We start from the raw sequence: 20,636 nt of genomic DNA, 5'->3' as shown, positions 1-20,636 counted from the left end.
CCAGTCCCACCACTGTATTCACATTGATGCTTTTCAATATACTGAACACCTCCTGTTCATCTACCTCAATTTTAATATGCATCTCTATCTCACCAAAAGTGCAAAGTCTCCACCTGAACTGGACACCTTTGGAAAATGACACTCAGCAACTCAACAACTGCTTTTGCCTCTGTCACCTTCCTACCATCAGCAGTGACTAATTTTCTCTCATAATCTGATTTGATTCTTTCTTACTAAACTAGTCACTCTTCTTGTCTGCACTTTGTACTGCTCATAAGTATGCTGATCACTTTTTTCTTTATATTCCCTCAAGTGTGTTTTCTGGCGTTTTTTTTTCCCCTTTTTGCAGCTCTTGTTTAATAATATTTCTACTTATCCAGTTAATTCCCACTTGGTTTATTCTCCTGACCTTGGGTATGCAGTCTGATACTGCTTCTCTCAAACAATCTCTGACTACTTCCCATGCACTACTGACATTCTTTCCTTGTAGCCCATGGTGCAGCTGGAGGGGTCCACTCTGGGCAGTACTTTTCGCGTGAGACACAATTTTATTTTTTGATGATGCTTTTATTTATGTTAACTTAGTAATTTTTATTAATTAATAATTAGTTTTTAACAACTATACTTACAACTAAAATAAACATAAATATAGTGTTTTAATTTATTTCCCTATATGTCATTTTGACTTTTTGTAGTATTTTTGGTGTGTATTGAGAGGGCAGCAAAAGCTCTAGCTATGCCACTGCTTGTAGCTTCTCAAACCATGGCACTTCTCCAAGATGCCTCCAAGTGTCATAATTATCAGCTTTGTAGTTCAAGATAAACCCTTTCTTGACAGAGAATTCTGCATGTTTAGCAACTTCCCAGAAGACTGCATAGTCATTCTTCCCAGCTAGAGGCCAAGTGTCTACCATGGTTATGAATATATCTTCTGATGCTATTACCAGATCCACCACTCTCATACCCTGGTCAAGCATTGCTCATTTAAATAAGAGTTTTTCATAGTTCGTGATGGTGAATAGAGCATTAGAAAAAGTTATAGAACAGGGGTGGACTCATGATGATCACTCTCTCTCTCTCTCTCTCTGATGAAGTGTCCAGACTCCAATCCAAGCAAAGCCTCCGACAGTGTCCCCTGCAGCTGCTATAATTGGATTCCCTGCAGGCACAACCTGGTAGAATAAGCAACAGCAAGACTATTTTCCAATTGATTGTGAAGCCTCCCAAAGTATTACCAACGGGTGCAGCCCTATGTACTATATGACAGCAGGCCTAAAGAAACTACTTTAATGCTGTATCCTCAAAGGGCAAAGATACTGGCTGTCTAGTTAAATAATTACAGTGTGAAGAGCCGGAACAGGAGGCCACCATTGCATATAAGAAGAAAAAGAGAAGATAGAAACTAAACCCTAATCTAGAGACAAAAAAAAAAAAAAATGCAATAGCCACTTCATTCCTCCAATAAACAGAATGGTGATGTGTTTCAATGGGCAATGAAAGTCATCTAGAGGTGGGAAAAACAGCATACCACAGGAAAGTGAGACTGACTTGAGCATGTTACATGATCACTAGTTCATAAATTGCCCAAAATACTGCCAAATAAAAGAGTTACTTCCCAGATATAAATTAAACTTGCCAAGAAATTATATTCTTGTTTTGTCCTTTATCCAAGTATAAGCATGAAGTATCTTCACAATTTAGGCTACTTGTATACAGAGGCTGATGACTTCACATCAATTTCTTTAGTATCCCATAATGCAAAGCACACATCCTTCTTGGTGTGTATAATATTATGCATTATGGGAATTGTCACTACCCAGACTGGTTTTGACCTTTATTGAGGTCTCATCAGTGGGAATCAGACCCAGAAGAGATACCATGGTTGAATTAATGCAGATGTCATATGTTTCCCATATACAAGTAGTAAAAAGGTGTATCACTTTATTATTAAAATTTTCTGGATTAGCAGTAGATAGGGTGACCAACTTTTCCGTATTTTCCGGGAACTACTGTATTTTAGTTAATTTTTTGGATCATCCCAGCTCCTGTATTGATCTTCAAATACTCTCGTATTTTTCATAATCAATCATTGTCGTTAATTTTTCAATGTATATTATAACCGCCAAATACAATTTGACACTAATATTGGTAATCTGGATAATTCTAATCAACACAATTCTGTTCCGGCCAAAGAATATACATAGGTGTTCTGGCAAAGATGTTATATCATTGCATTGATCTTGTAACCTTTGGCAGCATTTTAATAATCGATACCCATTCGGAATAATCAACAAATACATGTCCAAGAATTTTGATTTATCTGATGCAAATCCCATCCATTGTCTTGTGCCTCTAAATTTGGACAGTGAACTTTCTTCAGGCATTTGCAAGCCATTGTTCAACAATTTCATATTGATATTGTAAAGGAAGACAATCTGTATGAAGAGTTTTGTAATGCAGTGAGTATTGTGAATATGGTGAAATCATATTCACAATACTCACTGAATTTACTTAGAATTAATTAAATTAAAACTAATGGTAGTGATCAATTTCGATTATGATTGTAACGAGTTTTTGGAGTTTACACAAGGAGAAAAGAAAATCAAAGCTGCTGCAGCATCTGTTGATAAATATAAATAAGTTTAATCTAAGAAGTATGGATATTTTAATTGTATGTAAGTATAAATGTTTAAAATTATATTAAATACTTGGATGTGCTATAATTTAAATTGCTATTTGTATATTTTAAATATAAACCATCCTATCAATTAATGTAGGATTCACGTCCCAAAAATTTCGCTAAAATTTGTTGTGACCCAATCTCCCTTATTTTCATGTTCAAAAGTTGGTCACCCTAGTGGTAGATGTAGAATTTTTTTTTCACTTGGTGTAAAACTTTTTATATATTTCCCAGGCATGTGTTTCAGGAAGAAGAATCACAAGACTTTTGAAGATAATGTGAATTAATTCATCAGTTACATAACTTACAGGCATACAAAAATGCCAAGTACACCATATTTTAACATTCCGGATTTCAGACAATTACAGAAAGTTTATTAGTACATAATTTCTGGGACTGAATGAGCTTATGCCTTATTACATTAACCTAACTGTATCTTTTCCAAACAGAGACCAAGATGTTATAAATAAACAGATAAATAGAAGAAACTTATACTGGCAGTTCTGATTCATTCCAGAATTCCATAGTGGAATGAATCAGATTTAGTTGATTATTTTTATTAAAAAATGATTTGCATAAGTAGGATGGCCTGCACTTGAATGGATTTGGCATCAGCAGCCTGGAAAAATTACTTAATGGGATGATAGGGGAGAAATGATGAAAACATGTGTATAAGTTCAAATATGATGATGATATAAATAGCATTGAGCATGGCTATGAATCTGGCAAAGGGATGGAAATGTATGCTTTGGATTCAGACCTTTTGAGTGTATCCAGGGAGAGAGAAGAGAAAGTTGTTCAAGTGGGCCAAGCAAACATTACATTTCAGTATAAGAAAAGCAAGGTGGTAATTTATTATGTCTATACACAAATACCAGGAGCATCAGGAACAAAGAAGTTGAGTTCATTGATTTATTGAATACACTGTGGCCTAAGATTATTGGCATTAGCGAAACCTAGTTAAGAGACTCAAATGTTGTAACTGGTATTGAATGTAAAGGGTATAGTAATTTTAATAATGACAGAAAAGGAGAGGGAAGTACTACTAATGATATCAAATGACTTGAGTCCAGTTATGGTAGAAACCCATGAAAGCAATAATGTACAATGTAGCAGTGGGTTTGAGGTTATCTGTTATGGAGGCTAACAGGATGAAATATATGATAGGGTGTTTCTATAGACCTGGCAGTTCATTTGCTGGAGAATGAAGAATCCATTAAAGTAATTCATTAATGAATCATTCTGATTGATACTAAATAAGTAAATATTATGGGAGATTTAAATTATCCAAATATTGATTAGATAGCAGAGAAAACTCACGATAAGAATGAAGGAGAATTTATTGAGATGTTGCGAGACAACTTTCTCAAGCTGCATGTGAAAGAAACAGGGACAACGAGTGTTAGATATGATTATAGTGTGAAGTGTCTATAAGGATAAGACTGTTTTGCCACCAGTTGGTGATACTGATCATACTGTACTAACCTGGGAAACAGCTAACTATATGGATGTTCCAATTAGGACAGGTTGTATGTTGAACTACAAATCTAGAAATTATGACAAATTCAGGAGAATACTATCTCTGGTTCCATAGTATCTGTTACTGAATGGGAAAAATATCAGCAGTGCATGGGAAGCTTTGAAAATATGCTTAAATGATGTGGTACCTGAATGTGTCCTGACAGTTCAAAGAACAATCAGGATATGGAGTAAAATGGATATGCAATCTTATTAAGCAAGAGAGAGAGATCCATAAGAAGCTATTCAAATCATTCTGCATTTGCTGCATATCAGCAGTACACCTGATTACCCTAGCTATCTTTTCATCATCAGCAAATAGCTGCATGTCACATGTCATTAATGTACAGATTGAGTAACAATGACCAAGGACTGATCCTTCAGGCACACCATTGGTTACCTTGAATTGTGCAGATTCACATCTGCACAATTCAAGAGGATTGGATTATAAAGTATCCATGCCAATACTTTATAATCCAATCCTATATTCAATTTCTGCAACAGTATTCCATGCTGTATTCTGTCAAAAGCCTTAGCAAAATCCAAAAGTATTATGGCGTATCTATTCCCCTTTTCTAACTCAGTGGTAACATTATTATAGAATGTGAGCAAGTTGCTAAAGCATGATCTTCCCTTAATAAACCCATGCTGTTCATTGCAAAGTACAGATTCTCTGTCAACCCATTTCTGAATGCAAGCCCTAACCAACTTTTCCAAAATCTTCACTATCACTCCTGATATACTGATTGGTCGATAATTGAATACATCTGTCTTTGCACCACCCTTGTGCATTAGGGTGGGATTAGCATACATTCTTTCCATTTCTGTGGAATCTTCCCTGTTCTGAGACTCAAATTATATAGCCTGGTCAAGGGAATAGCCAGTTCAGCTGACACTCTTTTAGCATCTGTGCCGATATCCCATCAGTTCCTACTGAAGAATTCTTACTCAGTTTGTGCAACAGCTCTAGTACTTCCTCCTCATCCACAAAAGTTTCTTCATACTGTGAAGAGGTAGCAGTGAGTTCAATGTTGCATATACCAGGTTGATAGCCTTTAGCAAAATGGCTGCTCATTAGTTGAACAATCACTTCTATATCAGTCACTCGGATACCATCTGAATTCAGTAGAGTTATTCTTTCAAACATTCTTTCTTTTACTTGTTGCATAAAGATAGAATTCTTTTGGGTTGTCTTTAACTTGCAGATCCAGTTCTTTTCATACTCGGACTTAGTTTTCCATACAACATTTGAGACTCTTCTGCCCTGCTGCTTATAACTATCGTAACTGATTTCATCCTTATGCACATGATATTCCTTCCACGTCATATTTTTCTTACAAATCTCTTGCTTAATTAGATTACACATATCCATTTCACTCCTACTCTATTTATTCTTCTAACTTTAGGGACACATTCTGATTTCGCATCATTTAAGTATTTTGTAAACACTTCCCATGCACTGTCGATATCCTTCCCATCCAATAAGTGATACCATGGCACAGAACCCAGCATATCCCTCAAGTGATCATGATTTCCTGCTTTGTAGTTCAGCATGTAACCTTTTCTGAATAGAAGATTCATAAACTTAACCACTTCCAAAGTGAGTACTGCATGATCACTGTCACCAACCGGAGGCAGAATACTTAAGTCTTTAACTGAACTTGAGGAAGTTGTCTCCCAACAGCTCAATAAATTCAATTTCATTCTTCTCATGCGATTTCATACCTACTCAACCATTCGGATAATTAAAGTCCCCCAGTCAGCCAGCCTGGTTGGCTGAGTGGTTAGCGTATCCGCTCTCCAGCCAAAAGGCTGCAGGTTCAAATCCCACCATGGGCATGGATATTTGTCATTGTCTGTGAAAAATACTAGTGGTGGTGGTCGGTGGTAGATGCCGTTGGTGTAGATGATGAATGTGGTGGAGAGGGAGAGTTGTGAAGTAGGTGCTCTCCCTCGATGAGTCCTTAGACGCCCTGGAGGTGCTATGTAATAATAATAATAATAATAACTATGATTAATCTTTTCAACCCCATCGTATTTATATGTTGATGCATTTCTTCATCACTAGCAACCAATCCACCAGGGCTGTAACAACACCCCACTGTGCATTTAATCTTGTTGCACTCCACTTCATACTAGATGGCTTCAAACTCACTGCCACATGAAAAACTGTTACTAGTATTGCAGTCATGAGACCATCCAGTTAAGTCTTAACTCTAACTAGATTCAAGACATTTGATATCATTTACAGCACCCCCCCTTCCTACACTGTCTATCCTTCATAAAAAATACTGTACTCTTTGCACTTGATACTAGTTAGTACCTCTGCTTCCGATAGCCAAGTTTCACTAATGCCTACAACATACAATCCCAATATATTAACAAGACAACAAACTCTACTCCTTTGTTTCTGATACACCTAGCATTCATGTACAGGCATAATAAATTACAGGTAACCCTCATATAACACGGATGTTAGGTTCCACAAAAATGCCGTGTTATATAAATCGCGTTATGCAAGACTCAGATCACAGAGGAAAAGTAAGGTTAGGTTCTGAAATCGTTTTTTTTTTAAAGATTATATAAACAATAATATATCCAACAAAAATATATTTTTATTTAATTCAGGCAATTTGTGTAAGTTAAGAAAACATAAACTATGAAACAAATACATAGTATAAAATAAAAATGACAAATTGTACGTAAACTTCATTGCACATAATGCATAGATATTTTAGGGAAAATAAAATTAATTGTATATTTTAATCGACATCACTCTCTTCAAAACTAACATTTCATAAATGTTCTTTATTAACGAATGGCTGGACGTCGTCATCACTTGAAATCTCTTGGATGTCATTTGTATAATTCTCATTGCATACTTCGGCTGTTATCAAGAAGTCAGTAATAAGACCTTGCTTACCACGATGCTGCAATTTTTTATTAAGTTCATAATACGGAGCTAAACAAATATCTAATTGTTTCGTGAATTTTCCGGAGCGCTCCATTGAGGGATCATTATCCATAAAATAACTTTCTTGCCAAGTCCAATCCTTATGCTAATTTCTTTAAACTGAATTCTTTAACGGATTCATCACAATCAGAATCTTCGGCAGCTTTCCCCGCCATTTGGTCGATGTCATCTATTAATTGTACCAGTTCCTCCTCATTTAAATCTATTTCCCCATCAATTAATTCACTATTGAAGAGATTGGAGCACTTATGAAGAAGTTCGCGAAGGTTGAATCTCATGTGCTGATCGAAACCAAATGTATCTTCAGTGTTGTTCAATTGTTACCTTGGCAGTTTACATTGGGTGGGTTCATCCCTATTAACAAATGCGTATATCGTAAAAGTGCTCTAAGTGGCCATTACTATAAAAATAATTTTTTTTACATAAAAAGAAGCATTACATATTGTATGTAAACTCATCAAAAAATAAAGTACTCAGCTTGAGATTAACACACTTATGATTTTTAATGCGCTTTCCTGGCAGAAAACGAAGACAATTTTCAACAATAAATTCTTTATACGGTAAACAATGGACGTACATGTGTGCTAAATTTATAAGTAGCAAATTTATATTTCCCCTAATATAAATTCGCTAATTATAACTACATGCGCAATACGGGCAGACCCATATTTAACGAAGATAAAATTTGATTTTTAAGTCATGCGTTGAAAAATATATGAAAAGATAAAGGGTTACTACAGTTTGTAAACCGTCTTATATCGAAACTGCATTGTAAAAGTACAGTATTCAACAAGGGTTACTACAATTTGTAGACTGCGTTGTATAAGTACCGCGTTATATGAGGGCTACCTGTACCTGTATGCTCTTTTGTATACACTTGTCTGTGATCTGCATGACACAGTTTGACAACTTGTAGATCTCTGTTCTTATCTAGTTCCTTACTTATTCAAACATCGTTACACATGCTTGATATCCAAATCAGACATTCAAGTGTATGCTGTCCCTCTTATACAAATCCAATCTTCCCTCAAACTGACTCCACACATCCAAAAACTAAATCATCAGAGAATATGGAGCTCTTTAAATAGCTAAAAGTAAGAAAAATAAAATATATTAATTTTTAAAGTAATTCTCCAGAATTAGAACTCTCAACTTCAGAAAACAAAATATAAAACCATACTCTTTCATATAGTGAAGCATATATTGCACATGCACAGACACAAATGCAAAAGAGACAAAAAAATGGCAGCAAAATGAAACTGCTCTGGCATTTGTAAATGGATTTTATTAATATTTTGTTCAGTTAGGATTAAGAACAGTGATCACAGTCAATTTCTACACTTCTCTCTCTCTCTCTCTTGCTGACCTGGTATAAGGTAGTTTTACAGCAATGCTTACATTTCAAGATTAGTGGCAGTATATCCATTTGAAAGGTATTCTACTTTAGCATCGCATCTCAACGAGTAACCATCTCAATGGAAAATTAATCTTGTTAGACTCCACCTCACACCAGATGGCTTCACTCATGGCCACATGAAAAATTGTTACTAGTATTGCAGACATAGGTCTCAACTCTAACTGGATTCAAGACACTTTCCTCCAGTTGGTGAGAATGATCATGAAATGATCACCTGGCCATATGTGGACTTCTGATAGGAAAGGATATATGTAGAATTATAAAGCTGATGATTATGATAAGCTTAGGAGACAGCTTGTGGCTATAAACATGGAATGAGGAGTTGAACAGTAAAGAAATAAACTGCATGAGAAATGACAAAGAAATACATAACAGCATTGATGCGTGAATGTATTCCAAAGGCCAAAAGACAAAATAAGGTATGTGTAAAATGGATGAATGAAGGACTAAAGCATGAAATCTAAAAGAAGAAGGTATTTTGGTGGTAGTACAAGATGAATAATGGTAATATTCAGTTTTATGATGAGTATAAAGAACAAGCCAGAAGAGTGACTCAGTTAATAAGGAAAACAAAAGTGCAATACGAGCAGAAATTGGCAAATCAGGAGAAGAAAACCCTAGAGTTTTCTAGATATGTGGCAAGCAGAAGGAAGTATGTTCATGGCAAAATGATGTTAATGGATGAAAATGGTAGAATAGTAACTGCTGCAGAAGACATTGTTGAGGGTGTTTCATCCTGATTAGATTTATAAGGGTGTTTCATCCTGATTAGAGTGAAATCATAAGGAATTTAAGTGTAGAGGACATAGGAGAAGATGGCTTAATTGTGAGTAAGCAGGAGGTATTTGAGGAAATAAATAACCTTGATGTCAATAAGGTGAGAGGATCTGATGACATCACCACACGTCTTAAGGAAATGTTCCAGGGAATTGGCAGTAGCATTGGCATGCTTGTTTAATAAGCATCTTACAACAGCACAGGTACCAAGGGAGTAGAAAGAATGTAAAATTGTTCCACTGCATAAAGGTGCAGTGTTGAAGTTTGAAGCCATCATAAGGTGATGGCTTCAAATTATAAGCCAAACTGTATATATGGAGGTGTAGTGAAGGTACTAGAGAGAGATTGGTGAGAAGTAGGATATAGAATCGGGTTGAAAACAGCAGTATTCTTTGTGGTTATCAGCATGGGTTTCTTAAGGGGAGATCATGTTTTACGAACTTACTGATGTATTATAACAAGATGACAAATACCTTAGACTGGGGAGATGCATATACAATGGTATAATTGGATTTTGCAAAAGCTTTTGATGGGCTCCCACACAACAAACTAAAATTTAAACAGATAAACTGATTAAATAAATAAATTGAAACAGATGGGAGTGGATAACAGACTTCTGAGTTACATCAGTGACTGGCTGTCAGATAGGTATCAGAAAGTAGTATATGGGGGCTGCAGTATCCCGTAAGAGGAAGGTCAGCAGGGGTGTATTGCAAGGGGTTAGTTTTGGGACCATTGTTGTTCAATTTGTATATTAATGATATTGGGATCGGTTTAACTAGTGATATGCAGCTGTTTGTAGATGATGCAAAATTGGGGATAGCAATGCAGTCAAGCAGATGTTATGGTCTTGCAGGAGGACTTGAGTAGATTGCATGGATGGGAAGATAAGTGGAACTTATCTGCCATTCATTATCTGTCAGTTCAATGTTGCAAAGCGTAAGGTTATGAAGTTTGGTAAGTGTGTAGAGTCTTAAGTGCTGTGAGGACATCATGTTGGAGGCTTAATGGAATGTATACAGCACTCAGAACGGATTAACATAGGTTTAATACTTCCTATATTTCATCCTAGTCACTAGGACATCTTTGGGGATTACAAAAACAACTAATGTAACATGAACACAAATAGTCACCAACGTGGTTGGGCTTAGTATTGTATAATATTTGTGTTCATGTCACATTAGTTGTTTTTGTAATCCCCGAAGATGTCCTAGTGACTAGGACGAAATATAGGAAGTATTAAACCTATGTTAATCTTTTCTGAGTGCTGTATACATTCCATTAAGCCTCCAACATGAAGTTTGGTAAGCAATGATGGGATGCAAAGTATACACTTGATAGGGAAATTTTAATGGAGGTAGAAGAAATGAGAGATCTGGGAGTAGTGGAGATGGTGGTGGTGGTGGTTGTGGACAAGGACCTGAAGTTCAGGCACATTGCACAAGTTGTGAAGACATCACATCGGATAATGGCAATGATGCAAAGGATCCTGACAGAGGTTATGATGCCATTATATAAGGCCTTGATCAGGCTTCATATGGATTATTGTGCACAGATGTGGTCGCCGGGTATTCAAGATGACCAGGATATGTTGGAAAGGGTCCAGAGAATATTCACAAAGGTTGTCAGTGGTCTTTGGAATGTGGAGTACGATGACAGATTGAGAGAATATAAATTGCAAAGCCTAGTGAATAGGAGGAAGGGGAGGGATATGATTGAGACATATAAGCTAATCATGGGTTGTTATCAGGTTTACATGGAAAAGATTTTTCACAGAATGAGAGAGTGGGGTAGAACAAGAGGCCATCACTGGAAACTGTATAAAGAGGGTGTGAGCAGAGAAGTAAAGAACAGGTTCTTTGCTTGAAGAGTGGTTGGTGAGTGGAATGCACTGCCTGAGTGTGTTGTGAATGTAGACACACTAAATCATTTTAAGGCAGAGTTGGATGAGCATTGTGTGCAATAGTTTGTATCTCCCACATCGAGTCTCTGACTCCATGGAGGTCAGATGTTAATAATAATAAACTTGCATTAGTCCCCTTATTTCTATAAATCAAAAAATGCTAAAGAATAGGGAGGAGATTGGCAGGCAAGAGACAGAGAGATGATGTGAGTGAGACATACATCAATTAGAGTAGCCTGTCAGACAAATGTATAAGAAAATATTGCACAGGGTGGCAGATGGCAAGAAAACAATAGGTCATCCTCCGAAACAGTGCAATGCTCTTGTGAAACAGTGAAAAACAGATTTTTTGCTTGAAAAGTAAAGAATAAATGGGGAGGTGAACCAATAAGGAATGCAAAATCTTATATTGTTTAACATATAAATTAAAATGCAGCAGTCAAACTACAGAACCCCAATTCTGCGCAAGTATTTGTATTAGATTTGTATTGTATTGTTGGTATTAAATTTGTATTGTATTGTTGGTATTTGATTTGTAATCAAGGAACATTGATTTATATAAGTTATTGATTTTATCAGCCACCTTCTCATGCCAGAGAATCATATCTATCCTTTCTTTTAGGCTTACACGGTGATCAGAATACATTTTGGAAAATTATGGAGACAACTACTGTGTTTGAGTAAAACTTTAGTTTAATATAAACCAAAATCAACACTTGACGTTTCGACCTTGATATCAAGGTCATCTTCTGGAGCATATACATGAATGAAGTTAAGAGTGGTAAGATATATGGTGATTCTATGATTAAGGGTATGGAGAGCGGTATGCCTGAGGAGTGCTTGGCTGGTGGGACAATAGAAAGAGTGGCTTTAGCAATAAAGAGAGGGTATGATGCAGACAAGACGATAGTTATGGTGGGTACAAGTGACCTGAGTGGTGGTATAAATCGGGTAGCAAGAGATTTAAGAACATTGTTAGATATTGTGAAAAGGAAAAGTGTCAATGGGAGGATAGTGTATGTGCTGCCTCGTTTTGACAATTACAAGTAGGCGAGCGATGATAACGAATGATATGATTGCAAGAATGTGCAAAAAAAAGAGGTCTGGAATTTGTTGATGTCTGGAGTGCGTTTGAAGGAAAAAGACAGTTGTATGCTAGAGATGGGCTGCATCTGAACTTGGAAGGACATAAGCGATTGAAGAAGTTACTGTTTTCTGAACAAGTTGAAGTAATTGGGCAGGGAAACTAATATTGAAAAGGTTGAGTGTGAGAGAGAGAAACTTTAGCAGTGGGTGTATATTTATTGATCCTTATTCGCAGAATAAAGTGCAGAAGAGAGGGGATAAAAATCGACATGGGACTACTGAAATTAGTGACTTGTATATCAGTTCTAAAGCTGGTACAAGAACTAGAGAGAATCTGCAATTTTTGTATACCAATGCAAGAAGCATTCGAAATAAGAGAGAAGAATTTTTGGCATTAGTCAGTGCAATCTCACCAAAAGTTGTAGGCATTAGTGAAACTTGGCTGTCAGCAGAAGATGTGGTCATTGGATTGAATGTGATGGGTACAGTATTTTCAGGGAGGATAGAGAAGATAGAACAGGGGGAGGAGTACTGTTGATGATAGCTGATGTGTTGCAGCCAAAGAAAGTAGTATATCAAGATGATACACATGTGAATGAGAGTTCATTTGAGGTGGTCTGGTGTGAAATAGTGATCAACGCAACCAAATATACAGTTGGATGCTGCTATAGGCCAGGGGGTACAGGGGGAGATATTGAATTCATGCATCAGCAAATTAGTGCAATGAGTGCAGGTTTGGTGATTATTATGGGGGATTTTAATTATGGTGATATCAATTGGAAGGAGGAAATATCATGTAGCAAAAAGGAAATGGAGTTCATACATCTTCTACAAGATAATTACTTGAAACAGCACATAACTGAAGGGACACGTGGTGTGAGAGTGTTGGACCTGGTTATTGGTTCAGAGGATATATGCATAAGTAAGGTGTCCTCGTTATCTCCAACTTGTGAAAGCAATCATGGGAGGTTGACTTGGGAGGTTGCAAAATCTGTGGATTTTTTTTGTTAAGAAGGGGTATATATGGAACTACAGGTTAGGCAATTATAACAAGTTTCAGAGTGAGCTTGCAACCATCCTATGGCAGAACATATTGCAGGGGAAAGATGTTAGCAGTGCATGGGATAAAATCAGTGGGATCTGAGGAAAACAATATCAGATTGTGTCCCCATGGTCAGGAAGACAAACAAGATAGGCATTAGATGGATGAGCAGTAGTATCAAGCTTGACCTGCAAAAAAAGAAAATGTTATGGAGAATGTACAAGGAGAAATGCAATCAGTACACCCATGTTCAGTACTAGTCTCAAGCTAGGAAGGTTACCAGCATAGTAAGAAATGCTAAATCAGATTATGAGAAGACCTTAGCCAATGAGATCAAGGGTAATCCCACAGAGTTCTTCCGCTATGTGGCAAGTAAAAGGAAGAATGACTTCCAAAGGATAACTTTAGTGGGTGCTGATGGTATTGAGGTGGCAAAATTAGATGTAATAGTCAAGTTACTGAGTGATCACTTTTCAAAAGTCTATCACCCAAGTGAGGATATCGCTGTACCTGTAGCAATAACTAATGTGAGAATTGAAGTCAAGAAATCAGATGTATTTAATATATTGCAAAATTTAAATGCAGGTTTAAATGTAGGTTTAGATGGAATATCAGCTCGGGTGTTGCGTGAATGTGCAAAGGAATTGTCAACCCCTCTTACTTGGATATTTAATTTAAGTTTGAACTCTGGTGTGGTCCCTAGGAAGTGGAAGTTAGGAAAAGTGGTTCCTTTGCATAAAGGTGGCTCTAAAACTGCAGTAGTTAATTACAGACCAATCATCATCTCAGGAGTAGTGGTAAAAGTATTGGAAAAGTTGGTTAAAGACAAAATTCAAGAATGGGTGGATCAGGATATGATACTCTATAGAGGCCAACATGGTTTTGTTAAAGGTACATCCTGCCTTAGCAATCTATTAACTTTTTATAATAGAATGACATCTGAGTTGGACAAAGGAATTGGCTACACAGTGGTACTTCTGGATTTTGCTAAGGCCTTTGACAGAATACCCCATGGAACACTGTTATGCAAATTGGAGCAGATGGGAATAGATACTAAATTGGTGATATGGATAGGAGAATGGCTTAGGGAGAGATACCAGAAGGTGGTGTATGGAGGAGCAGAGTCCAGGATGAGGCATGTGACCAGTGGTGTGCCTCAGGGCTCTGTGCTTGGGCCATTGATGTTTAATTTGTATATAAATGATATAGGAAATCGCTTACAGGGAGATATTCAGTTGTTTGCTGATGATGCAAAGTTGGGCAGCGCAATAAAAAATCAAGCTGATGTTGAAAGTTTGCAGGATGATTTAAATAAGCTGGTAGAATGGGAAAAAGGTAATGGATGTCAGTTCAATGTGGAAAAATGTAAAGTTATGCATTTTGGGATTAAAAGATTACCAGCTGTTTACTACATTGATGGAACAGTACTTCAAGAGATTGATGAGGCTAGGAACTTAGGGGTGTTGGTAGATAGGGAGATGAAGTTCAGGAGACACATTGCTAAGGTGTCCAAGATTGCACATAGGATTACTTGGTTGTTGAGGAACACACTGACATCCAGAGATAAAGAGGTTATTATTCCCCTTTATAAAGCGTTGATACTTCCACATTTGGATTACTGTGCTCAGGTCTGGTCACCTGGATTCCTTGGAGATGAGGAGGCTGTGGAGAGGTTTCAGAGAAGAGTGACTAAGTTGGTGAGTGATGTAAAAAATGCTCCCTACATTGATAGATTGCGAGCTTGTGGATTGCAGAGGTTGGTTGATAGGCAGAGAAGAGGGGATATGATAGAAACATTTAAATTACTGAAAGGTTTTTATAGGATTGATGCAGAGGAAATGTTTCAGCTGTGTGATAGTGATGGAAGAACAAGAGGTCATCCCTGTAAATTAAAGAAGAGTGTGGTTAACAAGGGTGTGAGAACAAGGTTTTTTGCCTGGAGGATGGTGAATGAGTGGAATTCATTGCCTGACTTAGCTGTGAGTTCTTTGTCTGTAAATGAATTCAAGAAGAGATATGACAGATATTGTTTTGCTAGTTTGGGTCTCCTGCGATGAGTCTACTGACTCCATGGAGATACCCGTAATAATAATAATACAGAGAAACAAGCTGCACTACAATCTACATGGCTTGCTAAAGTTACTGACCAACCGTTACAACAATTATTGACCTGACCTCTCGTGGAAAAAAAAAAAAAACGTTACTAGATCAACGCTAGAGTCCTATTATTATTATTATTATTATTATTATTTATTGGTTACAAAATTACATTGGGCTGGAGAGCAACATGTTTATATATGTATATATATATATTAAAAACATGATTATACATACAAATTTCAACCAGTTGGTATGGAATAGCTTCCAATACTAGCTGATGGTTGCTTAAAGTATGGGATGGCTATGGTTTTACAGAACTCGCTCCCATTCCTGGATACACTGGTCACCCGTCTTCCTTCAAGTAGTCTATCCTTCACGGTCTATTGCAAACCGACACATACTGGCCAATACATACATGCTAAATCATACCACCACCCATCACAAAAATATGGAGTCATTAACACCCTTAAAAACAGAGCTATAACAATTTGCTCTAATCAACAAGCTCTTAAACAAAAATTAAAAATTATTAGCAACACATTTATAAATATTGGATATAACAAAAATACTATTAATAAAGTTCTTCATAAAGGGTTATCAGAAAAAAAAAAAACAGAATCCTACACCATTATAATCTCAATGCCACCTTTAAACCACCTACAAAACTAAAAAACATATTCAGCTCCTCTAAGGATCCTCTCCTCCAACTGGCACATCCTGGAGTTTATTGCATCTACTGCACCTGTAACTTACCTTATATTGGTGAAACTGGAAGTACAATCCCTATATGTAAAAAAGAACACAAAAGACACATTAAATATAACAATTTTGATGAAGCAGGCCTCTCAGATCACGCTCTCAACACCTTACACCAAATTGATTGGAAAAGTACCTGCTCTTTACACCACACAAAAACCTGGTATGAAAGAAAATTTAAAGAAGCCTGCGAAATTCTGATTAACCACCCAAATATCAACAATAATGGTGGCATGAAAATTCCAAGAATCTGGATGGTACATATTCAGTCTACTTAATATTTAGTATCTAGCATACTTTAGGACTTTAAGCAACCTTCAGCTAGTATTGGAAACTATTCCATACCAACTGGTTGAAATTTATATGTATACTCATGTTTTTAATATATATATAAACATGTTGCTCTCCAGCCCAACGTAATTTTCTAACCAATAGATAATAATAGGACACTAGCGTTGATGTAGTAAAGGCTTCTTTTTTTCCCTTTCACCAGAGGTCAGGTCAATAATTGTTGTAACGGTTGGTCAGTAACTTTAGCAAACCATGTAGATTGTAGTGCAGCTTGTTTCTCTGTATATAGGGTATATGCTCCAGAAGATGACCTTGATATGAAGGTCTAAACGTCGAGTGTTGATTTTAGTTTATATTAAACTAAAGTTTTACTCAAACATGGTAGTTGGCTTCATAATTTTCCAAAATGTAATCATATCTATCATTACTGCTTACATAAAAGTTCCATATAGTATCTAGTCAAATGCCTTTACAAGGTCCAATAATATTATGACACAGTCATTTCCTTTATTCATCTCAACTGTCACTATAATTATAAAAAAGTAAATAAATTACTAAGACCCACAAGGATGTGTTACCACCACTCTGAGTACCATTCCTACCCATTCCTGAATTCTGGTCTTAACTAGTATTCCTATTTCTGTGTTACTAACTGCTAATGAGAAGTCTTCCAAGAAAAGCTAATTTTGATGGTATGCCCTCACTTTCCATCAAACAGAGATAATTTCTGTACTCTTTCCATAGCTGTTCCCATGGATAGTTGCTACAGTCTGCTTCCCCCTGCCATTACTATGTCACCAAAGGCAGAGGTGAACATTCATTTGAACTTACCTATATTTGGTTGATCAGCTTGTTTCTTTATACCCTCAATTGCATGTTTAAATACTTGCATTCTTCTCTTTTAAATTACATGCACACCTTTTTTTTTCAAATACAGGAGCAAAGCTAAAAAGCAAACAAACAAACAACATTTAGACTTTTAAGAACCAGACAAAAAACACATCTAGTGTGTGTGTGTGTGTGTGTGTGTTTGTCATTATCATAGGTTGCAAAGATAAATGGTTGTAATTTTTAAACTGCCATTTTGTAAATAATATGTTTCAAAATTACCTTCTAGTAATTTGATGTTTTTACACCAACCAGCAGCAGTCTACTTTTTTTGGGGGGGGGGGGGGGACAAATAGTGAATTTGGAATAAGAAAGGGGAGGGGTAATTAAAAAATACTTGATTGGTCTACTTTATCATTTCTTTTCTTTTTTTTTTATTAAAACTAACTTCAAATATTTGCTAACTGTATTATCTTTCACTTTTTAATTTGTATTAAAATTCAAAAACAGCATCAATATTTATTTATTCAAATGAAAATTAACAATTCTGTTTTGCACAGGTTTTTTTTTTTTTTTTTTAGGGAAAGTTTCTTTCTTCTGGATCTGCTGGTTTAAATAATTTAAGTTTTAGAAGTAGTCCTGTACTAGGTTAATAACAATAATGCAGTTGTTAGGAAGATCACATCTGTTTAACTCGGCAGTTGAAAAACCGATTTATTGAACTGTTGTGAGACAACTTCCTCAAAAAGCAAGTGACAGGGCTAACTTGAAGTTAAAAAAGGATTAAATCTGATTACAGTGTCAAGTGGGTAAGGGAATTTAGTTAAAGAAGTGACTGTTCTGCCTCCAGTTGCTGACAGTGATCACACTGTACTGACCTGGAAAGTGGCTAATTACATGGATGTCTATTCAGAAAAGTTACATGCTATTGGAAGAATATCAGCATTGCATGGAAAGCATTTAAAAAATACTTAAATAATGCAATATAGAATGTGTCACTAAAGTTCAGAGAATAAATAGGATAGAAGTGAAATGAATATGCAGTCTTATTAAGCAGGAGATTCTTAAGAAAAATATTATGTGGAAGGAATACTATGTACATGAGGATGATATCAGTTATGAAAATGAATTATAAAGTGCAGGTTAGAATAGTTACAAGTATTGCACAGAAATCTGAGTATGAAAATAAACTGGTTCTGCAAGCTAAAGATAATCCAAAAGAATTCCATCCTTATAAAAGTAAAAAGGAAAAATATTGAATGTGAAAGAATAACTCTACTGAATGTGGATGATATGCAAGTGGCAAATGCAGAAGAAACTGTTCAACTAATGAGTGCCCAGTATTTGCTAAGAACTATCAACTAGGTGTATACGACATGAAGCTCAATGCTACTTCTACAAAAGGATGAAGAAACTCAGGTCTACACCTGAGTTTCTTCATCTGAGCTGTAGTACCCCCCTCCCCGGATGGAGAGTTACTACAGCTGTTGCATAAATTAAATAAGAATTTTGTAATAGGATCAGATGGGATATGGATAATAAGAATGTTCTGCTGAATTGGCAACACCTGACCTGGTTGTATAATTTAAGTTTCAGCACATGACAGATTTCACAGGAATGGAAAAAATGTAGGATAATCCCATTGCCCAAGGGTGGTGCAAAGTGTCTAATAATGGGTATATCAACCTATCAGTATCTTGAGAGTGGTGGTGGTGGTGAAGATACTGGAAAAGTTGGTAAGAGCTTACATATATACATACATTGAAGGTATGTGGATTACAGAAGCTAGTAGATAGGCAAAAAAAAAGAGAGAAATATAAACAGAATGGAATGGTTGCATTCTTGTGAGCACTTTGTCTGTTAATGGATTCAAGGAGAGGTATGAGAGATTGTGTGGATAGTTTGGGTCTCCCAAAATGAGTCTTCAGACTCCATGAAGGTGCCCATACAATCATAATAATAACAATTTAGTTGACAGAGAATCTATACTTTGCAATGAACAGCACTGGTTTACAAAGGGAAGGTCATGTTTGAGTGACTTGTTCACATTTTACAATAATGTTGAGTTAGATGGCAGAGGGGGAAAGATACTTTGAACTTTGCTAAGGCTTTTGACAGGATACAACATGGAAGGCTGTTGCATAAATTGGAGGATATATGATTTGATTATAAACTATTAACTTGAATGAGAGGAAGTGGCGTATGGAGGATGTAATGATGCAAGACTTAAGGTGACTAGTGGTGGTGATGTACCTCATGGATCAGTTCTTGGCACACCGTTATTCAATCTTTACAAAAATAACATACGGAACGATTTGACAGCTGTTCGATGACACAGAAATAGGCACAGTAATAGGAATGTGTACACTGATTGCAAAATGAAATGCACTGGTGATATTATATTGGTGAGATTATGCTAGATGAAACTAATCAGGAGATCTTGGAGTCTTAGTAGATAAGAAATTGAAATAAAAAATCATAACATAGATTGCAAATGCCGTGCTGAAACGAATACTGACATATGAGGATAAGGAAGTCATTTTATCTCTTACAAGACCTTGTTATGACATTGCCTGGACTACTGTCTTCAAGATCTGTCTCCTGTTTCTGTGACGAAGCAGATATAGTGAAGAGGGTGCAAAGAATAGTATTAAAAATGATACCGAGACTGTGGAATATAGATTATGAAAACAGACTGAGAATGTGCAAACATTAGCAAAGAGAAGAAAGTGCGGTAATATAATAGAAATATTCAAATTTCTGCAAGGATCGTATATAATAATACCAACACACTAAATTTTTAATTTTATGTAACTGAGACTGAATATAGTCAAGAATGGGTGAGAGCTAGATTTTTCAGACAAAGAGCAGTGGGTGATTGAAATGCATGCCTTTGGAGGTGATGGATGTGTTTGGAGATAAGTGGTGTGAATGAATTTAAGAAATATTATGACAGCTGGTGTAGCATGTGGCCTTCCTTGATCAGTTTTTGACTCCCTAGAGGTCTCTGGTAATAATAATAATCAGCCTGATTGGTGCCATAAGATGAAAAGACATTCAAAAAAAAAATTGTGAGAAACTACTCTTTAGAAAAGGGAACTATTTACTTCTACCAATAAAACATACTGAAGCAGGCAGCAAAACAAAATGTTGCATTTCTTGGCATGTATAGAAACTACAGTGAGTTACATAACATCAAATCAAAGCAAGGAGCTGTTATTTCATAAGAGAGTAATTGCACATAATAACTATCAATTCATTAAT

General features: G+C 36.2%; 1 protein-coding gene across 13 annotated transcripts in view; it reads right to left on the bottom strand.

The window, feature by feature from the left end:
* The window catches only part of LOC150093031 (terminal uridylyltransferase 4-like), a 621,373-nt gene that overhangs the window by 487,100 nt on the left and 113,637 nt on the right, over window positions 1–20,636 (bottom strand). For 10 of the 13 annotated variants that reach the window (XM_090413455.1, XM_090413456.1, XM_090413454.1 and 7 more), the window contains exon 2: window positions 17,376–17,489. The exons of the other annotated variants lie outside the window; for them this stretch is intronic. In XM_090413455.1, coding sequence (XP_090269581.1) covers window positions 17,376–17,436 — 61 coding nt within the window. In that variant the 5' untranslated portion in view covers window positions 17,437–17,489. The remainder of the gene's footprint in view (window positions 1–17,375; window positions 17,490–20,636) is intronic. 13 annotated transcript variants of the gene reach the window in all.

This window comes from Typopeltis vanoorti, chromosome 24 (assembly GCF_054136105.1).
Source record: "Typopeltis vanoorti isolate ZY-2024b chromosome 24, IOZ_Tvanoo_1.0, whole genome shotgun sequence".
Taxonomy (NCBI): domain Eukaryota; kingdom Metazoa; phylum Arthropoda; class Arachnida; order Uropygi; family Thelyphonidae; genus Typopeltis; species Typopeltis vanoorti.
This window is presented reverse-complemented; position numbering and strand designations above follow the sequence as displayed.